General features: G+C 51.0%; 1 protein-coding gene across 1 annotated transcript; it reads left to right on the top strand.

Moving 5' to 3' along the window:
- Positions 1–28: 28 nt before the first annotated feature.
- CUNH7orf61 (chromosome unknown C7orf61 homolog) lies at positions 29–5,025 on the top strand. The gene is made up of 3 exons (XM_039221870.1): positions 29–1,073; positions 1,263–1,586; positions 4,542–5,025. The coding sequence occupies exons 1-3, from the start codon at positions 1,020–1,022 to the stop codon at positions 4,779–4,781; spliced, it is 618 nt and encodes a 205-aa protein (XP_039077801.1). The 5' UTR covers positions 29–1,019; the 3' UTR covers positions 4,782–5,025.
- Positions 5,026–18,157: the final 13,132 nt, after the last annotated feature.

The following is an 18,157-nucleotide window of genomic DNA, read 5'->3' as shown; positions in this document are numbered from 1 at the left end:
AGTGGAGGGGGGAAGGGGGGCGTCAGCCCACGTGCTGGGGGGACAGGGAAACAATGAGGCCTTTGGTAATTGTGCAGGATCCACCCCCAGCTTCCCAGTGTGTCCCCTCTGTGGGCTGGATCCCGGTAGCGGCTTGGGGGTGGGGCTGAGGGCCCTGAATGGGCCCCTTGTCTCAGCGCTGGGTGTGGGCCAGGCTCCCCGGGCACACGGTGCCCTTGCCAGGCCTGGGCCTGGCCGGCCCCCGTGGCTTCCACCCCCAGCTGGCTGAGGACCGGCCCTGTGGGTGAGCAGGCCCCACCCTGGGAGGCTGGGCTGGGCTCCCGTCCCTGGCTGCAGAGACAGGTAGGGAGAAGGCTCCCACCTAGTGGGGAAGGGGGGAAGCAGCAACCACTGTCTCAGAGCACAGTGACCCCAGACTAAAGAGGACCTGTGGAGAGTGGAACACTGGAGGCCCACCCAGGTCAGACATCCCATCCCTTGGCTCCCTACATTCATGACCTTGGGCAGGTTCTTTTGTTTTTTTTCTGAATCTCAGCTTCCCCACGGGCAAAATGGCACTGACAGTAATACCTACCGGAAGGGCAGCTGTGATGATTACATGACATCATACATGGGAAATGCCCAGTGAGTACCAGGTGCTCAATAAATGTTAGCTTCCCTTCCCCGGACCTGGGGGAAGGAGGGCTGAGGGCGCTGGGATTGGCTCCGGGGGTCCTGGAAGGGCCTCGGGGGTTGGGGTCAGGGCCAGGTAGGCTCTCACAATGGGCTAGAACTTTGCCTTCCTCTGAGTTCTCATCCACTTTGACTCCTCTCCCTGTCTCAGGGAGGGGAGGAAAGACTTAGGATGAGTTGTCGGTGAAAGCTTTCCCTCTTGGATTCTCCATTTTTTTCTTTTGGCTGCACTTGAAGCTCCCAAGAGACCCCTCAGGTGGTGGCCACTAGCCTGCAGCCTGTTCCCCTCCACCCTTTGTACCAAATGCTTGTCCTGCCCCCTACTCGGTGCTTGTGTATTGGGAGAAATGGCGGTGGTTATGAGGTTCTTCCGATGGATTTGGCGAAAGATTACTTGCTGGGTGAGTTTCAGAGGATGTTCCATCCTCATGATATGCTTGGGTTTGAGGTGTGGGTCAATGACCTCTAGGTCACAAGAACTCATTTGGGGAGGAGGCCGGGACACCCACTGTCCCTTACCTTCTGTGCTTGCCTTTCTGCCGACCACTGTGCCCCTCTTTTGTCTTTCCTCTCCCTGTCTTGGATCTTAGGTTTTCTTCTGGAGAGAAAAAACTAAGTCAACCTTCTTGGAACACCATCATTCCCAGAAGAGTGTATTGAATGTGGAGAAGACTCCCAAGGTGGTTGAGACTTTCAAGTTGGTTGAGCCCAGCAAAGAGGCTAAGGTCTCCAAGATGGAGGAGTCCCCCAAGGTGGCTGATCCCTGCGAGCTGGCCAAAGCAACAGATAGGGCTGAGGTAGAGCCGGGTCGTAGGGCCCGATCCCTGCTGCAGCTGCCCCAGACAGCTGTCAAGTCTGTCTCCACGCTCATGGTCACGGCCCTGCAGAGCGGCTGGCAAATGTGCAGCTGGAAGGTCAGCACCATATTTCCCTGGTTCCCAATGGTCCTCCTGTCCTCCCAGAGCCCCCATGACTCATTCTCCCTTCCCGTCACTTGTTCAGCATTTATTTTGTGTGCTTTTCCTAAGTGCCAGGCACTGAGGCAGTCAACTGAGGATACAGGGTGAACAAGATTTACCCAGACTAAAGGAGCTACAGACAAGGTCATAGGCATTGTGGGTTCAGTGTCTTAGGGTGTGGCACGGGAGGTCAGTGGTCTGTGGGAGCCCAGTGAAGCGGCATCTCCTCCTGATATGGGGCAAGTCAAGGAAGGCCTTCCTAGCAAGAGGGAGGGTGATACTGAGACCTGAAGAATTGGGCCTGCCTTGGGTGGGGTGCAGAGGGAGTGAGGGGAGCATTCCATGAAGATAGAGTAGCAAGTGGGCTGGGTAGGGAGGTGCTGGCCCAAGGTGATGGGTATGGGCAATCCTAGGGCCAAGGGCCAGCAGAGTGAGTGGCCATCTGTAGAGTTTGGATTTGACCCTAAAAGCAATGGGAGCCCTCGTACAACCAGATTTTAATTTAGAAAGCTCGCCTGCTGTCATATTGTGGCCACTCTGGAAATGGTTTCATAGTTGCTTATGAAACTGAGCATGTAATTATCTTATGCCGAGCGATTGTACTCTTGGGCATTTATCCCAGATAAATAAAACTCTATATGCACACAAAAATCTCTACATGAAAGGTTCCTAGCAGCTTTATTTGTAACAGCCCAGACCAACTCCAGTTTCCTTTGGTGGGTGAATGATTAAACTCTGATATCCATACCGTGGACTATTTCTCAGCCATAAAAAGAAATAAATTATTGATACAGGGAACAACAAGGTAGACGAATCTCAGGAATTAGGCTGAGTGAAAACAACCAGTCCTCAAAGGTTGTATCTATACTGTATGATTCTATTTATATTATATGCCACTCTTGAAATAACAAAATTGTAGAAATAGGGACTCGATTCCTGGTTTAGTGCTTGCCAAAGATTAGGGTTTAGAAGAGGGAGGTAGGTTGGTTATAAAAGGACAATAGAAGGAATTCTTGTGATGATAGAAATGTTCTGTATGTTGACTGTGGCAGTCGGATAGGTGAACCTGTGTATGTGAGATAAAATGAGGTAGAATTCAACACACACACACAAATGAGTACAAGCAACTGGTGGGGGGGGGCGGGTATGTGAATAAGATCAGTGGATTGTATGGACGTCAGTATCCTGACTATGATACTATACTGTGGTTTTGTAAGATTTTACTATTAGGGCAAACTGGGTAAAGAGTATATGGGGACTCTGGTATTTCTCACAACTGCATGTGACTATAATTATCTCAAAGTCAGAAACTTAATTTTATTTATTAATTTAAAAAACTTTTTAATTTTTTTTATTTTTGAGAGAGAGAGACAGACAGAGTGTGAGCCAGGGAGGGTCAGAGAGAGAGGGAGACACAGAATCCAAAGCTGGCTTTAGGCTCTGAGCTGACGTGGGGCTGGAACTCACGAACTGTTGAGATCATGACCTGAGCCGAAGTCAGATGCTTAACTGACTGAGCCACCCAGGTGCCCCAGAAACTTGATTTTAAAGAAGGAAGTGCCTATGAATGTCTGGGTGGTGCAGTTGGTTGAGTATCCAACTCTTGATTTGGCTCAGGTCATGATCTCATAGTTCCTGAGATTGAGCCCTGCATTGGGGTCTGAACTGATAGTGTGGTGCCTGCTTGGGATTCTCTCTCCCTTTCTCTGCCCCTCATCCCCCAATAAATAAATAAAAATTAAAAAACATAAAATATAGGGACGCCTGGGTGCTTCAGTCAGTTAAGTGTTCAACTTCGGCTCAGGTCATGATCTCTTGGGTTCAAGCCCCACGTTGGGCTCTGTACTGACAGCTAGCTAAGAGCCTGGAGCCTGTTTCAGATTCTGTATCTCCCTCTCTCTGACCCTCCCCTGCTCACACTGTCTCTCTCTCGCTCAGAAAAAAATAAAACATAAAAAAAATTAAAACTATATAAAATATAAAAAGGGAAGTGTCTAGATCACTACCAAACAAACTTATTTTGGCCTTGAATGAAGTATTACAGCATTTAATAATAATAATAATAATAATAATAATAATAATAATAAAGTTCACTGGGCTGCCCTGTGGAGAGAGCAGGTCAGAAAAGGACTAGAGGAGAGGAGGCAGGATATTTAAGAGGTAGAACTGTTGGGGCATCTGGGTGGTTCAGTTGGTTAAGGGTTTGGCTCAGGTCATGATCTCACGGTTTGTGAGTGCAAGCCCTGTATTGGGCTCTGTGCTGTGAGCAAGAACCTGCTTCAGATCCTCTGTCTCCCTTTTTTTAAGAGGTAGAATTGTAGAACCAGCTGGTTGACTGGATGACGGGGTGAAAGGAGAGAGATAGAAGTCAGAGCAGGCTGGAGCCATATACTGGGATGGAGAATGAAGGAGCAAGAGCACACTCAGGGGACCAAGTGAGGAGTTTAGAGTGTTGGGACAAGAGGAGTTGAAATGTTGGTAGGACATCTGTACGGAGGTATCTAGGAGGCAGTGGGATACACAGGCTTGGAGGTGAGGAGGAAACTCTGGACTGGAGACAGAGATCGGGTGCCATCCTGTCCTTCATTTGAACACCCTCCCCATGATGCCCTAGTGAGGACTCCACGGTGAGTCAGACATGGTCCCTGTCTTTCAGAAGCTTGCTTTCTAGTGTTGAAAGCAGGCAGATCCATAGAACAAATAGTGTATGAAATGCAGTGCGATGGGGCAAACACAAGGGTGGAGACAAAGACCACCCAGTGCAGTCTGGGAAGGCTTCCTGAAGGAAGCAGTGACCGATTGAGGATGTGGAACTAGACAGGCGTTTGCTGTTTATCAGGCAGTGCTTCCACCAGCAGTTTCTCCCTAGACCAAGGTACTTACATATGCACATTTCTCTCTCTTTCATAGTCATCTGTGAGTTCTACCTCCATTTCCTCCCAAATGAGGTCTGGGTCCCCACTGGAGACGCCAGAGGCTGAGATGCTGCGGGAAGTGTACCTGATACTGTGGTCCATTCGGAAACAACTACGGCAGCTGGCCCGCAGGCAGGAGAGGCGGAGGCGGCGCCACATCCGGGCCCACTCTGGTCCCCAGCCTGACACGGCTCAGGCTCAGGACCTGAAACAGGATGCCCGGAGTCCCCTCTAGGGGGGGGAACCCCACATCCTCAAAAAGCCCCACCTCAGTCTTAGGTAAGGTTGATAGGAGAGGTTAGGGCACCAGGCCAGGAGCTGTGGGTGAGGAGAAGTTTTCATACTGTCACCTCTCTCATCGAGAGCCTAAGCCCAGGCATGAGGTCCCACTTAATTCCCCTTCATTCCGTTTTTTCAATTTGTAAGAAAAAAAAATTATCAAAAGTTTGGGAAATAAATATCAGATATTTCCGAGTAAATATGCGTGGTAATTTGTGGACTTGAGGAGCGCGGGGGCATTGGTGGGGATCAACACATCCAGGCCCTAGGCCCGAACCCGGAAACCATCTCTAGGGGCTGAATTGCCTTTGGCAACCCTGCCAGGCGGGAGTGCAGCAGCACCCCTTTACAGACGACGTGCCGCCGCGTACCAGGTGCTGAGCCCAAGCTCTCCCCGGCAATCCTCCAAGAACGGCGTCTTGCAGACAATCAAGTGGTTTGTGCAAGGCCGGAGGGCAAAGATCTGGAAACTGCCGGCTCCAAGGTCCAGCCCACTGCCGAGCCCCTCTGGCGCTCGAGGGCTCCGCCGCAGCGAGGTGGGTGGGTTCGAAGAACCCCATGGCAGGAGCCGGACACGCATCGGTGGGCAAAGCACGCTAGGCCTAGCTGGCCACGGCCCTGCCGAGAACGGCGGAAAACTACACCTCCCAGAGTTCCCGGCGGCGCCACGGAAGGGGGCGCGCGGACGCGGGGGAGGCCGGGAGTAGGGGAGCGGCAGCTCAAAGGCCCCTGAGGGCCGAGCGCCCTGCTTCCCGATGAAGTGTCAGCCTGGCGGCCCGGGGCGAAAGGCCCGGCGGAGGCCGAGGCTATTTGGAGGAGGCTGGGGTGCGGGAGACAACACGTAGGAGACGGTGGGGCCGCAAGTCCTCTCTCGGACTTATCCCTCTTGCGGGACCACGCGTAGGCGCAGAGGTGGCTCCCCAAGGAAAAGCAGGGATATTTCACAAGACTGCAAAATTGGGGGATTTCAGTGTTCACAGGCCTTGGGGGTGGCGTGGCGAAGGAGGAAGGGATGACAGCAGAGGCCCCTAGGCGGCGTGGTAGGGGGGAGGGGGAGGAGAAGGGAGGGTACGGCTGGCTGTGCTGCTGGGTCTTGCTCACATACAGGTTAGTAGTGAATAGCAGGCGGGGGCGTGAGCAAAGACGGGGAAAGTTTGCTGGAAGCACCCAGTTCACTAGAAAAGTCAGGAAACTACTCCCCTCACCCCTTCCCGATCCCCCACTGCTCTGGAAGAATTGGGCCCCCTTGGTGGGAATCTGGGGTGTCTTTCCCCAAAGTCGGGAAGAGCACCTGGCTGCTCAGTCCTATAGCTCTGCTACCCTGAGCCTATTAGGTGTCCACCTCACCTCAACGTTTACAGCCACAGGAATATCAGCCACTACTTATTAAGCACCTATGGTGGCTATTTTTTATGTCCTGTTGTAAGTAATTCTTATAGCTACTTTATAATGAAGTACTATTGCTTCCATTTTTTTTGGAAGAGAAAACTGAGGGAAAGAAGGATCATTTTACTAAAATCATCCTGCTTTCGTTGATCCAACTAATGAGTCCAGTTCATAGGAGAAATGTAACATACATGTTACACATACATGCACATACATGTTACACTGCAGGTGTCAATACATTAAGTGCCTTCGCTAGGAATCTGTCTTGAGTTTAGCATCAAGTCAAAACCTGTTTGCAAGAGTAGCCTCAAAACAGGCTGTTACACAGTGGCTCATTTCTGGAGCTTTCAATCACCAATTATTCCTCACATCTCTCTATATGCCAGGAACCATTCTGGGCCCGAATGGTATTGGTACAGGGCCTGTGTCCCCAGGGAGTCCAGAGGTTGGAATGGTTGCCTCACTGTTTAAGATTCAGGATCAGCCCCTCCAAGTCCTTAGAGACAGGCTTCTCTTCCTACTGGGGACCTTAAGGTTTCAGTGAGAGGCTGATGGGGTAGGGTGAAGGCTGCCCCTGAGGGTCACTGGTAAATAGACTTGCAAGTAGCTACAGGCTCAGGAGCCATTCCAGCCTTGAGGCTGTGGGCTTGTGGGAAGGAATACTGCTCTCATTTTTCTTTGGCTTTAACATCCTGGGAGTGGGAGGGGAGGAAAGGAAGAAGGTGAGTTCAGCCAGCAGCCAGGGATGCTGTTTGTACCTCCCACTACTCTCTCCCTCCCCAGACATGATGGACTCCTGTCTTGACTTGGCCAAACTGGAGAATGGAGACTTACAGGAGAGAAACGGGCGGGATGAAAGACAAGTCCACAGAACTTGTTTTTCCTAGATGTCTCAGTGCCACCCAAGTGGCTTCCTTCCTCCAAATCCTAAGTAATCCAGCCCAGAGCCCTGGAGAAGGCCTGTGGTAGGGCCCGGGGAGGAACTTCCCAACTGGGATGGAAGCAGAATCAATCTCCTGGGGTAGTGATTTGCTGGGAAGGATGCTTACTCACCCCAGCACTTTCCTGGTAGAAACAAGTGTGGGACAGAGTGACCTCTGCACAAATCTGCCTCCTGATGACAGTCTTGTGAAAAACTCCCACCTTGGACACCCTCCCCTTCCATCCCCATCAGACCTTGGGCCCTTCTCCACCAAATCTGTTCCACCCCATGAGGCAGATGTGATAGGACTAGAGTTGGGACCACCATCCTTCTTTCTTTTCAAAGCTTATCCATCCTATGAGAGAGGGGGCCCTGGGAATTTGGGCAGCAAAATGAGAGTGCTGATCCCAGATGCCCTTGATCTCCCATCTCCCTTTCTCCAAGGTCATCATCGGATTTCCTGAAGATTTCAAATCTTTTGTCCAGCTCCACCACACACCAAAACATGTCACACACCTGCAGAAACCTTCCAATAGTTTTCCATCATTCTTGGAAGAAAATCCAAATTGTTCCCTTTGTATAAAATGCCCTTCTCTCAGATCTTGGTATGGTGGGCTCCTTGCCAGTCTGGGTTCTGTACAAATGTCACCATGTCTTCATGAACCCTTTCCCTGACAACCTAGAGATCAGGAGAGACCCACCGTCTTGGCCATCCTCTGCCTCTCACCATGCTTTATCTTTATCTAGTACTTGACAGTATCTGAAATTATATTTATTTACCAGTATACTTGGGAGGCAGCAGTGAAATGCATGGGAAGTGGTTTAAACTAACACTTCCCGGATGTGCAACCTTGGGTGAATCTGTTAACCTCTCTGAGCCTTGGTTTCCTCATCTGTAAAATGGGGAAAGCAGTGGTACTTGTACCACAGGGTTGTCATGAGGATCCAGGAAGGGATGCTCAGCACAGCATAAGGATTCAATAAATGTAGGCTGTTATTATTATGATAATGGTTAAGAGTTACAGTATATGGTTACTACCCCCATGGCCTAAAACAGTACTGAATAAAACAGAAAGTAAACCCTCACTTAGTATGTGGGAAGCACACTCCCACCAGCTGTCTTGTGGGCACCATGCCATTTTGGTACTGACCAAGAATGCCATGTGCAGCAAGTACCAGGAAGAGCACTTGACTGAGAATCTGGACTCAACATTGCTACCACTTCACCGTGGGACTTGGGCCTGTCACCTTCCTTCACTGGGCCTCATGCTCTTAAAATAAAATAATAGGTTGAAGCAATTGATCGCTGTGCTACCTGCCAGCTTCCAGGGGTTCTTCTTTGAGTCCTGTGCTCCCTTAACTTGCCACATGGTCTTCAGGGTTGGGGACACATGGTGCCTTCAACTTCTCTAAACCTTGTTTCCCAACAGGCCAAAGCTGCCACAAAGAGAGTTTAACCCAGGGAAAACATCCTTGGTTTGACTCTGAACGCAGAGTCAAAGTCTCAGCCCTGGACACCAGATCTTTTTTCACTCCCCCTTGCTTTAGCCTCATCTTCGGTCATATCTGAGCCCTGAGGGAGGAAAGCCAGCCACTCTCTCCTTCACTGAGCCCCACAGGCATGAAGGCTTCAGCCTCAGTTATTCTCAGATGTGTAGACAGAGTGTGTGTGTAGCTGCGTGTACACAGATGCGTGTGCCTGTATATACTTGCGGGTATCTGTAGCTATATTTTCACTTGTTTCCATTTTCCCCTCAGGAGTGGTAAGATTGAGATTAACTGGAGAAAAAGATTATATACCTCCCAGGGCTAAAAATGCTATTCGCCCCTTGCTGAAGCTGCCCTGTCTGGCCCATGGGGTCATTCTGGGGTGCTGGACCGACAGCCTGTAAGATCTCCAAGAGGGAGATGGACTAAGGGTAAAGATCACCTTCTCCCTTCTTAGTCCCCTTTGTTTCACAAGTAGAGCCCACCTGCCCCACACCTGTCTGCCCACCTCACCTGGGATGCTTGTGTCCCTGCGAAAGCTGTCATGGCCCGTTTTCCTTTCTCTCGGTGCCTCCCAGGCTGAGTGGCTGTAGAGCGGTGGGTTTTCCAAGGCAGGCTCGCTATTTTGTGTTGAAGGAGTCTGTGCATGGGCAAAAACTGAGGTGTGACAGTTGCTGGCCCGGGCTAGGACAGATGAGGCCCTAAGAAGGCTGGTCCCCAGGATGCAGGGGGGTCTGTACCACCCTTCTCTGGCTTTCTCTCTGCTTCCACATTTACCCATGTGGTAAAAATAGACCCAGCTATTTTTCCTTTATTGTTTACATGCTCTGACAGTTTTTCAGCTGGGCTATGGGTCCTTTCTAGAGGCCCAAAGAGTTTAATATCAAATTTAAGAGCCTGAACTCTGGAGCCAGACTACCAGGTTTTGAGTCTTGGCTCTACCACTTACCAGCTGTATGGCCTTGGGGAAGTTGCTTAACCTCTCTGTATCTCTGTCACCTCATCTGCAAAATGGAGGTAATGTAGGAATGTTGTGAGGATTTAATGAATTAATGCACAGAAAAGTCTTAGAACAGTACTTGCCACATAGTATGTGCTATATACATATTGGCTTTTATTATTATTTCTTATTGATATCTAGAAGCTCCTTATATATCAAAGGCATTAAGCCTTTATGTGATATGAGTTGCAAATGTTTTAACACAGTCCTCTTTTTTTTCTTTTAACTTTTTGTTTTGAAAGAATGTGGATTCACATGCAGTCATCATAAATAATGTAGAGTGCCTGTATACCATTTATTCAGTTTTCCCACATAGAGGTGACATGTTTTAAAAAATTACTTGACTTTTATATTTCATTTTTTAAAGTTTATTCATTATCGATGTGAGATCTTATGGTATTTGTCTTTCTCTGTCTGACTTATTTTGCTTAGCACAATGACCTTAAGGTCCATCCATGGTGTCACAAATGGCAGGATTTCCTTTCCTTTTGTGGAATAATATTCTATTATATATATTGGATGAAATCCAATCCCCTTACCTCAGCTGGTCCATCAATGAGCTTCAGGTTTCTTCCATGTCTTGACTATTATAAATAATGTTATGATGGGGGCCCCTAGGTAGCTTAGTCGGTTAAGCATCCGACTCTTAGTTTCAGCTGTAGGTCATGATCTCACGGTTGGTGAGTTCAAGGCCCCAGTCAGGCTCTGCTCTGACAGTGTGGAGTGTGCTTGGGATTTTCTCTCTCTCTCCCCCTTTCTCTGCGCCATCCCCTGCTCACTTTCTCTCTCTCAAAATAAATAAATAAACATTTAAAAAATAATGTTATGATGAACATAGGGATGAGATATCTTTCTGAGTTAGTGTTTTTTTTTCTCCTTCAGAGAATTCCCCAGAAGTGGGGTTGCTGGATCATACGGTAGTTCCATTTTTAACTTTTGAGAAACTTCCATACCATTTGCCATAGTGGCTGCACCAAGTCCCACCCACAGTGCACAAGTGTTCTCTTTTCTCCACACCCTAACCAACACTTGTAATCTCTTTTTTAAAAAAATTAAAAAAAATTTTTAATGTTTCATTTATTTCTGAGAGAGAGGGACAGAGTGAACAGGGGAGGGTCAGAGAGAGAGGGAGACACAGAATCTGAAACAGGCTCCAGGCTCTGAGCTACCTGTCAGCGCAGACCTGACGCAGGGCTCTAACCCACAAACCGTGAGATCATGACCTGAGCCGAAGTCAGATGCTTAACCGACTGAGCCACCCAGGCACCCGTAAAATTTTTTAAAAACTGTTTATTTATTTTTGAGAGAGAGAGAGAGAGAGAAACAGAGTGTGAGCGGGGGAGGGGCAGATATAGCATCTGAAGCAGGCTCCAGGCTCTGAGCTGTCAGCACAGACCTCCCGACACAAGGCTCGAACTCATGAACTGCGAGGTCATGACCTGACCCGAGGTTGGACGCTTAACTGACTGAGCCACCCAGAAACCCCTCTTGTCTTTTTTGATGGCAGACGTTCTAACAGATGTGAGGTTATTTACTCTTATTTTTCACCACACAGATATAGTTTTGAAATTTTGTATGGGGTCAGAGAGATCTTGTGGTGTAACTTAAAGTTTGTCGTCTTTCCACGTAAGTCCTTTTCAGGATGTCCTATATTTCAGGATGAAATCCAGTCCCCTTACCTCAGCTCCTGGCGGTGGTCCCTGCCCACCTGCCTGACCTCATCTCTCCGGGTTTCCCTTTGCTGTCACTTCCCTTGTGCTTGGTTGGTTTCCATTTATTTCCTCCTGCCCCTGGGCTTTTGCAGATGCTGATTCTTCAGTTTTGAAAGTTGTTTCCCCATGTTTTTCACCTGGCTTTTGCTCCCATTCCCCCTTCAGAGCCTTTCTTCAACTCACTCAGAGAGGCCTTCCCAGAGTCCCCATCCCCTGTCCCCTGGGCTGTGTCCCAGGCTTACCTCAGCACAGTGCCCATCATGCAGAGGTGTTCAGTGGATGTTTGGGGTAGGGAAGGATGACTCAGTAGGTATGCACTACTTGGTCCTGGCCTGTCCACTCGATGGGCTTCAGGGTTCAGACCCACTCCCTTCGTGTTCCTGCCTTTGGCTTCCTGACTGAGATTAAGTGCTGTCAAGAAGGGTTGTTGACTCCTTGTCTCGGGTCTACCCCACAGAATTGGGGGTTCAGGGGTGACTAGGGAGAAGCTTGGTATGAAATAGACAGGAGTAGGGAGTCACAGGTGAGAACTCTCCTCATCCCTAACAGCCTACTCAGATTTGTTCTTTCCCTCACCACACTGTCCTTTACCTGCTCTTCTCTCCACCCCATCCACAGCCGTGGCTCCACTTGTGTGTCTCTGACCCTGAGGACAGGCTGCCACCCAGGACTTGTTGGGGCAACACCTCCAGACAATACTGACAGGTGTCGGGGCACCTGCGCAGCACTGCCTCTCTTTTCTCCTCTCTGGACCCAGTGGCCCTGCCTCCATCCTTCTCTGTGTCCTTCCCTCCTCCTATTCCCTGGTGAATGTGCAGGAAACTCTGGAACCAATCAGGGAGAAGTCAGGATCTTCCACTCTTAATGTGAGTGGGAGCAAAGGAAGTAGGGGTCAGCACCATACAACAAGTTGGCTTCTAAGTCCCTTCCTCATGAACTCTCTGAGCAGAGAACCTGGCACCCAGCATATCAGTCCGCTGAACCCAGGCAGTGTCGAGGGGGACTCAGAGCCCTCTCCTGTACCTTTTCAGGATTCAAGGAGTGCCGGATTGACTTCTAGAGATGAGCAAAACCCCAGGAGGGCAGATAATTAGCAGTGCACAGGAAGTACAGCCAACTCAGAAAGAGCTGCCCTTCCTGGCTGTGTGACCTTGAGCAAGTGAGTTAACCTGTCTGAATCTTACTTTCCTTATGCAGAAAATACAGTAAATACTCAATGTCACACGGCTGCATGAATGTGAAGTGCCTTGTGCAGGTCTTGGTACACGGCAAATTGGCAGCAGGTGAATAGGTCTACTAAACACATCGGAGAAGTGGTTCTCAGGGTGTGGTGCCAGATCAGCAGGACTAGCCGCACCCTGAAAACTGGTAGAAATGCAGACTCTTAGGCCCTACCCCAGACCCACTGAATCAGAAACTTCAGGGATATGAAGTTTGAGAACCACTGCCACATTGAGCAGGGATGCAGACTGTTAGATTCAGAAGCCTCAGACACATTGAAATCACCTGGGAGGTCATTAAAAATACAGATTCCTGGGGTGCCTGGTGACTCAGTCTGAGAAGGCAACTTCAGCTCAGGTTGATCTCCTGGCTCCTGAGTTCCAGCCCCACATCGGGCTCACTGTTGTCAGTAGCAGATCTTGATTCAGATCCTCTGTCCCCACCCTCCCTCCCCTGCTTGTGCGCTCTCTCTCTCTCTCTCACTCAAAAATAAGTAAACACTGGGGCGCCTGGGTGGCTCAGTCTGTTAAGCATCCGACTTCAGCTCGGGTCATGATCTCACAGTTTGTGGGTTTGAGCCCCACATCAGGCTCTGTGCTGACAGCAGAGCCTGGAGCCTGCTTCAGATTCTGTGTCTCTCTCTCTGCCCCTCCCCTGCTCTCTCTCTCTCTCTCTCTCTCAAGAATAAACAAACATTTAAAAATGTAAAAAAAAATATTAAAAAAGATAGAGGAAAAAAAAAAGATTCCTGGCCTCAAAGCCAGGATTGAAGTGAGGCCTGGGGACTATATTTTAACCTGAGATGAGTTGGATGGGGTGGTATGGGGGGGGGGGTGGTATGGTGGGGGAGGCATGCACCAGAAGGGTACCCTGGGGGAAGGTCATGGAAGGCCCTTTGGATAGTTGAAGGCTCCAGCCTGGGGTGCGGGGGACTTCCTTTGGGTGAGAGAGGTGATATAAAGCTGAAAACTGAAGGAATTTGCACTTTACCCTGAAGTCACTGAGGAAAGGGGAGGACGGGTACACAATGAAAGCAGTGCTTGCCAGACCTGGCCACCTGCCCAACCCCGTGACGTCACCCCACAACCCCTGGGGCCCTGGCCGCCCTGGGAGTCTCTCCCGCCTCCTCCCTCGGTAGACTAGTGTAAGTGAGGAGAGGCCTGGCCCCAGGGCACCAAGCTCTGGGTGGGACGTCCTGGTGGGACGACAGCACGACAGCACGGCGGCCGTGGAGCTGGGGCACCTGGGCGATCCGCCACCTCGCGCTCCTGAGCTCTAGGTGGCGCTGGGGTGCGCGGACGCCCGCTCCGCTGTGACTTAGCCACCGCCCTCTGGCCGCGCCTCTCACGGCCCCAGAATAGGAGCTGGCAGCCGCCTGGAGGGGCGGACGGCCATGGCCGCGGCCGTGGAGGTGCGGAGATGCGGGAAGGCCTCCTGACAGTGTCTGAGAACAGGGAGGTGTCCCTGTGTGAGTCCCGACCCGAGCCCCTGCCCCTCCTCCCCGCGGCTCTACGACGTTAGCCGCTGGAGGAGCCCTGCCTTTGTGTCCTCAGGGTCCGCCCGCCGTGGTAACTTGGGCCGTTGGAGTTGTTTTAACAACTCCAGGGCTTGTGTGGCTCAGGCGGTTGAGCGTCTCAATCTTGATTTCGTCTCAGGTCTTGATCCCAGGGTTCTGGGATCGAGCCCCTCGCTCCAACACCCCACACCCCCAGCTGTAACGCGTGTGCTCTCAAATAAAGCCAAAACAACAACAACAACAACACACACACACACACACACACACCCCTTCTCAATGAGCTAGTGAAACTGTCCCTTGTTCAGGAACAGCTGACTTCTCCCACTCTCTTGCTCTATTGTTCTTGCTGCTATGTCCACCATCACCTGGGTTCTCAATTCATGCCTAGCAGAACTTTGCATCCATCAATCACCTCATTTAGTCCTGAAGGCAGACCATCCCTTAGGGCCTCAGGCCGTCACTGCTGGGTTCCAAGTCAATAAAGTGTGGTTTAGAAGAGTTCAGTAATACCTCTAAGACCTCACAGTTAAGTGATATTGGATGTCACCGATCACTGCTTTCCCCACCTCCCTGAATGAACCTAGGGGTCCCTCCTCCCTCTCTGGAGCCGCCTCCTCCATCCTTCAGGGCTGCCCATTACTGTTGTGTAGGTTGTGCACTGCACAACTCTATATAATCAACAGACATGTATGAAATGATGAGGGCAATCTTCCATCACATGGCAGTAAGGGGCTTTGGGAAAGGGGCACATTTTTCTAATTTGCACAAAATTGCCTTGTGGGCTGCCCCAGAGTCCTTGCAGCCATCTCTCCATGCTTGTTCTTCCTCTCCCCAGCACACGCATCTGGCATCCTACACCGCATTTGGCTTTCTACAGGACCATGGAGGTCTTCATAGAGCCTGGCCCAAGGGATCTAATCTCCTCTGGTGGACAGTGACCTGATGCTGTTCCTCAGGGGGACCTGTACCTATTAACAAGTACATGCTTACACATGTGTGTGTTGGGGGTCACCTCATCTGCCAGGCCGTAACTGCCCCTCACAAGTGAGAGTGTCTTGTAAGCAAGATGGAATTTTCCTGGTGGCATTCCTGTTGGTGGGGGCGGGGGCGGGTACAGGACAGGTGGATGAGCCCTATGAACCAGGCATGTTGATCCTCCAAGCTGATACTATAAGGGCTAAGAAGAGAGGACTCCCCCCACCCTCCCAGAACCACACTGGGCACCCTGCAGATTTGAGGGTGGACAGAGGAGATCTGGAGAGGATGGACATGGTCTCAGGAGTGTCCAGCTCACTGCATGGATGCCTCCAGCACGAAGTGGGCCAGAGATGATGCTGGGAGTGGAGTGATAGAAGCTGGCCTGAGATCTGGAGAAGAGGAGGAGAAGGATATGGAGGACCAGTCTCCTGGCAGTGGAGGAGGGGAGAGAGATTCAGGCTACATTGGGTGAGAGGGAACACCCTGAGCTGGGACTGCTGGCCTGAGGGTGGAGAAGGAAGAGGAGAGTTTGATCAGATTGGGGAACCAAATGTCCCGGCTTAGCTTCGGGCCATGATGGGGCTCTCTTGGAATGGTGGCTTTCCATTCCAGGGCTTCTCCTGTTCTTCCATTTGAGCCTGTACCCTGTGTTACCTCAGTTCCTTGCTCACTGGATGACTCCCAAAGCATGGAGCTCGCTCCTGGCAGGGGATCTGACCTGCTCCACTGCTCCAGCTCTCACTGCACCCACTTTATGCTTCTAGGGTTTTCTCTATTGCCAAGGAGCAGCTGATCTCCAGCAGCCATCCTCAGACCTGCCACTTAAAACTTTTTTAAAAATGTTTTATTTAATTTTGAGAGCAAGAGAGACAGAGCATTAGCAGGGAAGGGCAGAAAGAGATACAGAGTCAGAAGCAGGCTCCAGGCTCTGAGCTGTCAGCACAGAGCCTAATGCAGTGCTTGAACTCAAAGACGGCGAGATCATGACCTGAGCCAAAGTCAGATGCTTAACCGACTGAGCCACTCACATGCCCCAAGACCTGCCACTTTCAAGTTGTATCAGGATACTCACTGCTTCCTGCAGTGCTTGGTGGGCTTGGCTGTTGTGGATGCGCCTATCCGGTATCCTGAGCTGCCACTGCTGGCTGGGGGCTGGCTGGGGAGGCCGCCTTGGCTGATGGGGAGGGGAGATGCTGGAGTCCTGGGGAGAAGTGAGAGTCTTGGGCAGGAGAGAGGAAGGGTCTGGCTGCAGGAGATGCCAAGGGGAGGGGACCAGCCTCTGAGTGGTAGCAAAAGACTGAACGCTGTGTATGCGTGCACGCGCGCGTGTGTATGTGTGTGTGTTTCTGTGTGGTGTTTGGGGGAGGGGATGTACTATCTGGAACAGAAGCTCTCAGAGATCAACTAATATAGTAACCTTTAAATATTAGGAGATTGAGGCCCAAAGAGGAAAGAGATGGTGTTGCTGGAGGGGGGAGGGGGGAGGGGTGGGTGGGAGTCCTTTGGCTTCTGGCCCCAGACCCAGTCCTCTCTGGGATGTGAATCCCTCCTATTCCTCTCTGTCCCCGAGAGCACACTGTGGACCTGGGACGGCAGATGTGGTATCTGTGTACACAGGTGCATCTTTGGTGGCAACACGCTGGTGCAGAAGGCCTCTTTCTCTGCCAAGTTCACTTCCTCCTGGGCTTCCCATTTCCTGCTTGCGGCCCCTCCATCCCTCCAGCCTAGAACCAATCCAACTCCAGCTCTTTGCTCAGCCCGTTGGTGCCAGAGCAACAAGCCTTTCTTCAGCCTAGGATGTGGATAGGAAATGTACTGGGCATCTGGGGGTTTTCTTGGATTAAGGACTGACACAGTGCATGGCAGAGAGGATGGGATATGTGCTGGGTCCTGATTCCTAGGGCTCTGCTAGCAGCCCAGGTTTTGGTGTCCTAAAACCCAGTGTCTAAGGCTTCAGTTTCTTGAGCATGCTTCCTGGTTGCCATGGCCACCTGATGCTTTGAACATGATTGGTGACCAGCTGTGTGGCCACCCCTCAGACCTTGACATGTTGGAGGTCGCTGGATGGGCATTGCTGGACAGAGACCCTCACCATTAACTTCTTCACACAAGACTTCCTCTAACAGCCCCTCCCTCTGTGCTGACATGGCCCCCATCTCTTTCCCCACATGGAGGGACCCCCATTCAGTCATTCCTCTATAACGCCAACACCAGGCTCCCGTCCCCAGTGCCTCCAATATACCACCTGTCTCTTGCCTCTCCCTCTTCCTCCTCATGTCTTCACCTGTTTCCCTTGGCAACTCTTGAACCTGGGGAAGTCCTTTTAGGACAGGACAAGATGGTCCTTCATGACCAGATCCTTCCCACCAAGGGGCCTCCAGTCTCAGCCTTTGGGGGGGGGGGGACTCCAGTCTCCACCCTCCAGGGGGTGGGGATGCTGCCAAGGTGAGAGTGTGGGTGAGATCCTGGGGAACACGGTGACCCGAGCCCAAGGTGCCGCCCAGACTTCTCCCCCCAGCTGTATCAGTTTTGTGGGGCTGCCATATCAAGTTGCCACATACTCAGTGCCTTAAAACAACAGACATTCATTCTCTCATGGTTCTGGAGGCCAGAAGTCTGAAATTAGTTTCCTCGAGCTGAAATCAAGGTGTGAGAAGAGCTGTGCTCCCTCCAGAGGCTCCGGAGGAGAATCCATTCTTTGCTTTCATCCAGTCTCTGGTGGTCACTCCGATCTCTGTCACATTGTCTCCTCTTTGCTGCCTCCCTCTTTTAAGGGAACTTGGGATTGGGTCTTACATCTCTGGGAAGTTATTATTCAGCCTCCTACACCAGACTTCACCAACACCCACACCCACACACGCAGTTGTTGATCGCTTGTTTAGGAGTTGTGGAAATCAGTCTGAAAAGGAGTTGAGAAGTAGGAGAGGGCCCAGGCCCCACCCTAGGCCAATGGCTCAGTAGCTTCTAGGTGGGCCCACCTGGGAGTGGTAGGGGGGAGCAGCAAAGTCTGAGGAGGACTGCCACATTTCTCCCCAAGTTGTGCATCCCAAATAGTATTTGCCCAAAGGCTTCTTTCATGCCTCCTGCCCCACTTGCTGGTTAGAAAGCA

This window comes from Hyaena hyaena, unplaced genomic scaffold (genome assembly GCF_003009895.1).
Source record: "Hyaena hyaena isolate Hyena2069 unplaced genomic scaffold, ASM300989v1 scaffold_1030, whole genome shotgun sequence".
In the NCBI taxonomy this organism is placed as follows: Eukaryota; Metazoa; Chordata; class Mammalia; order Carnivora; family Hyaenidae; genus Hyaena; species Hyaena hyaena.
The sequence above is the reverse complement of the archived record's forward strand: the minus strand, read 5'-3'. Positions and strand labels throughout refer to the sequence as shown.

Excerpts from the sequence above, each read along its gene's own strand:
- CUNH7orf61 (XM_039221870.1), top strand. The coding sequence starts at position 1,020 with ATGGCGGTGGTTATGAGGTTCTTCCGATGGATTTGGCGAAAGATTACT. Across the intron at positions 1,074-1,262 it reads GGCGAAAGATTACTTGCTGG|GTTTTCTTCTGGAGAGAAAA; the intron begins GTGAGTTTCAGA and ends CTTGGATCTTAG. Across the intron at positions 1,587-4,541 it reads GGCAAATGTGCAGCTGGAAG|TCATCTGTGAGTTCTACCTC; the intron begins GTCAGCACCATA and ends TCTCTTTCATAG.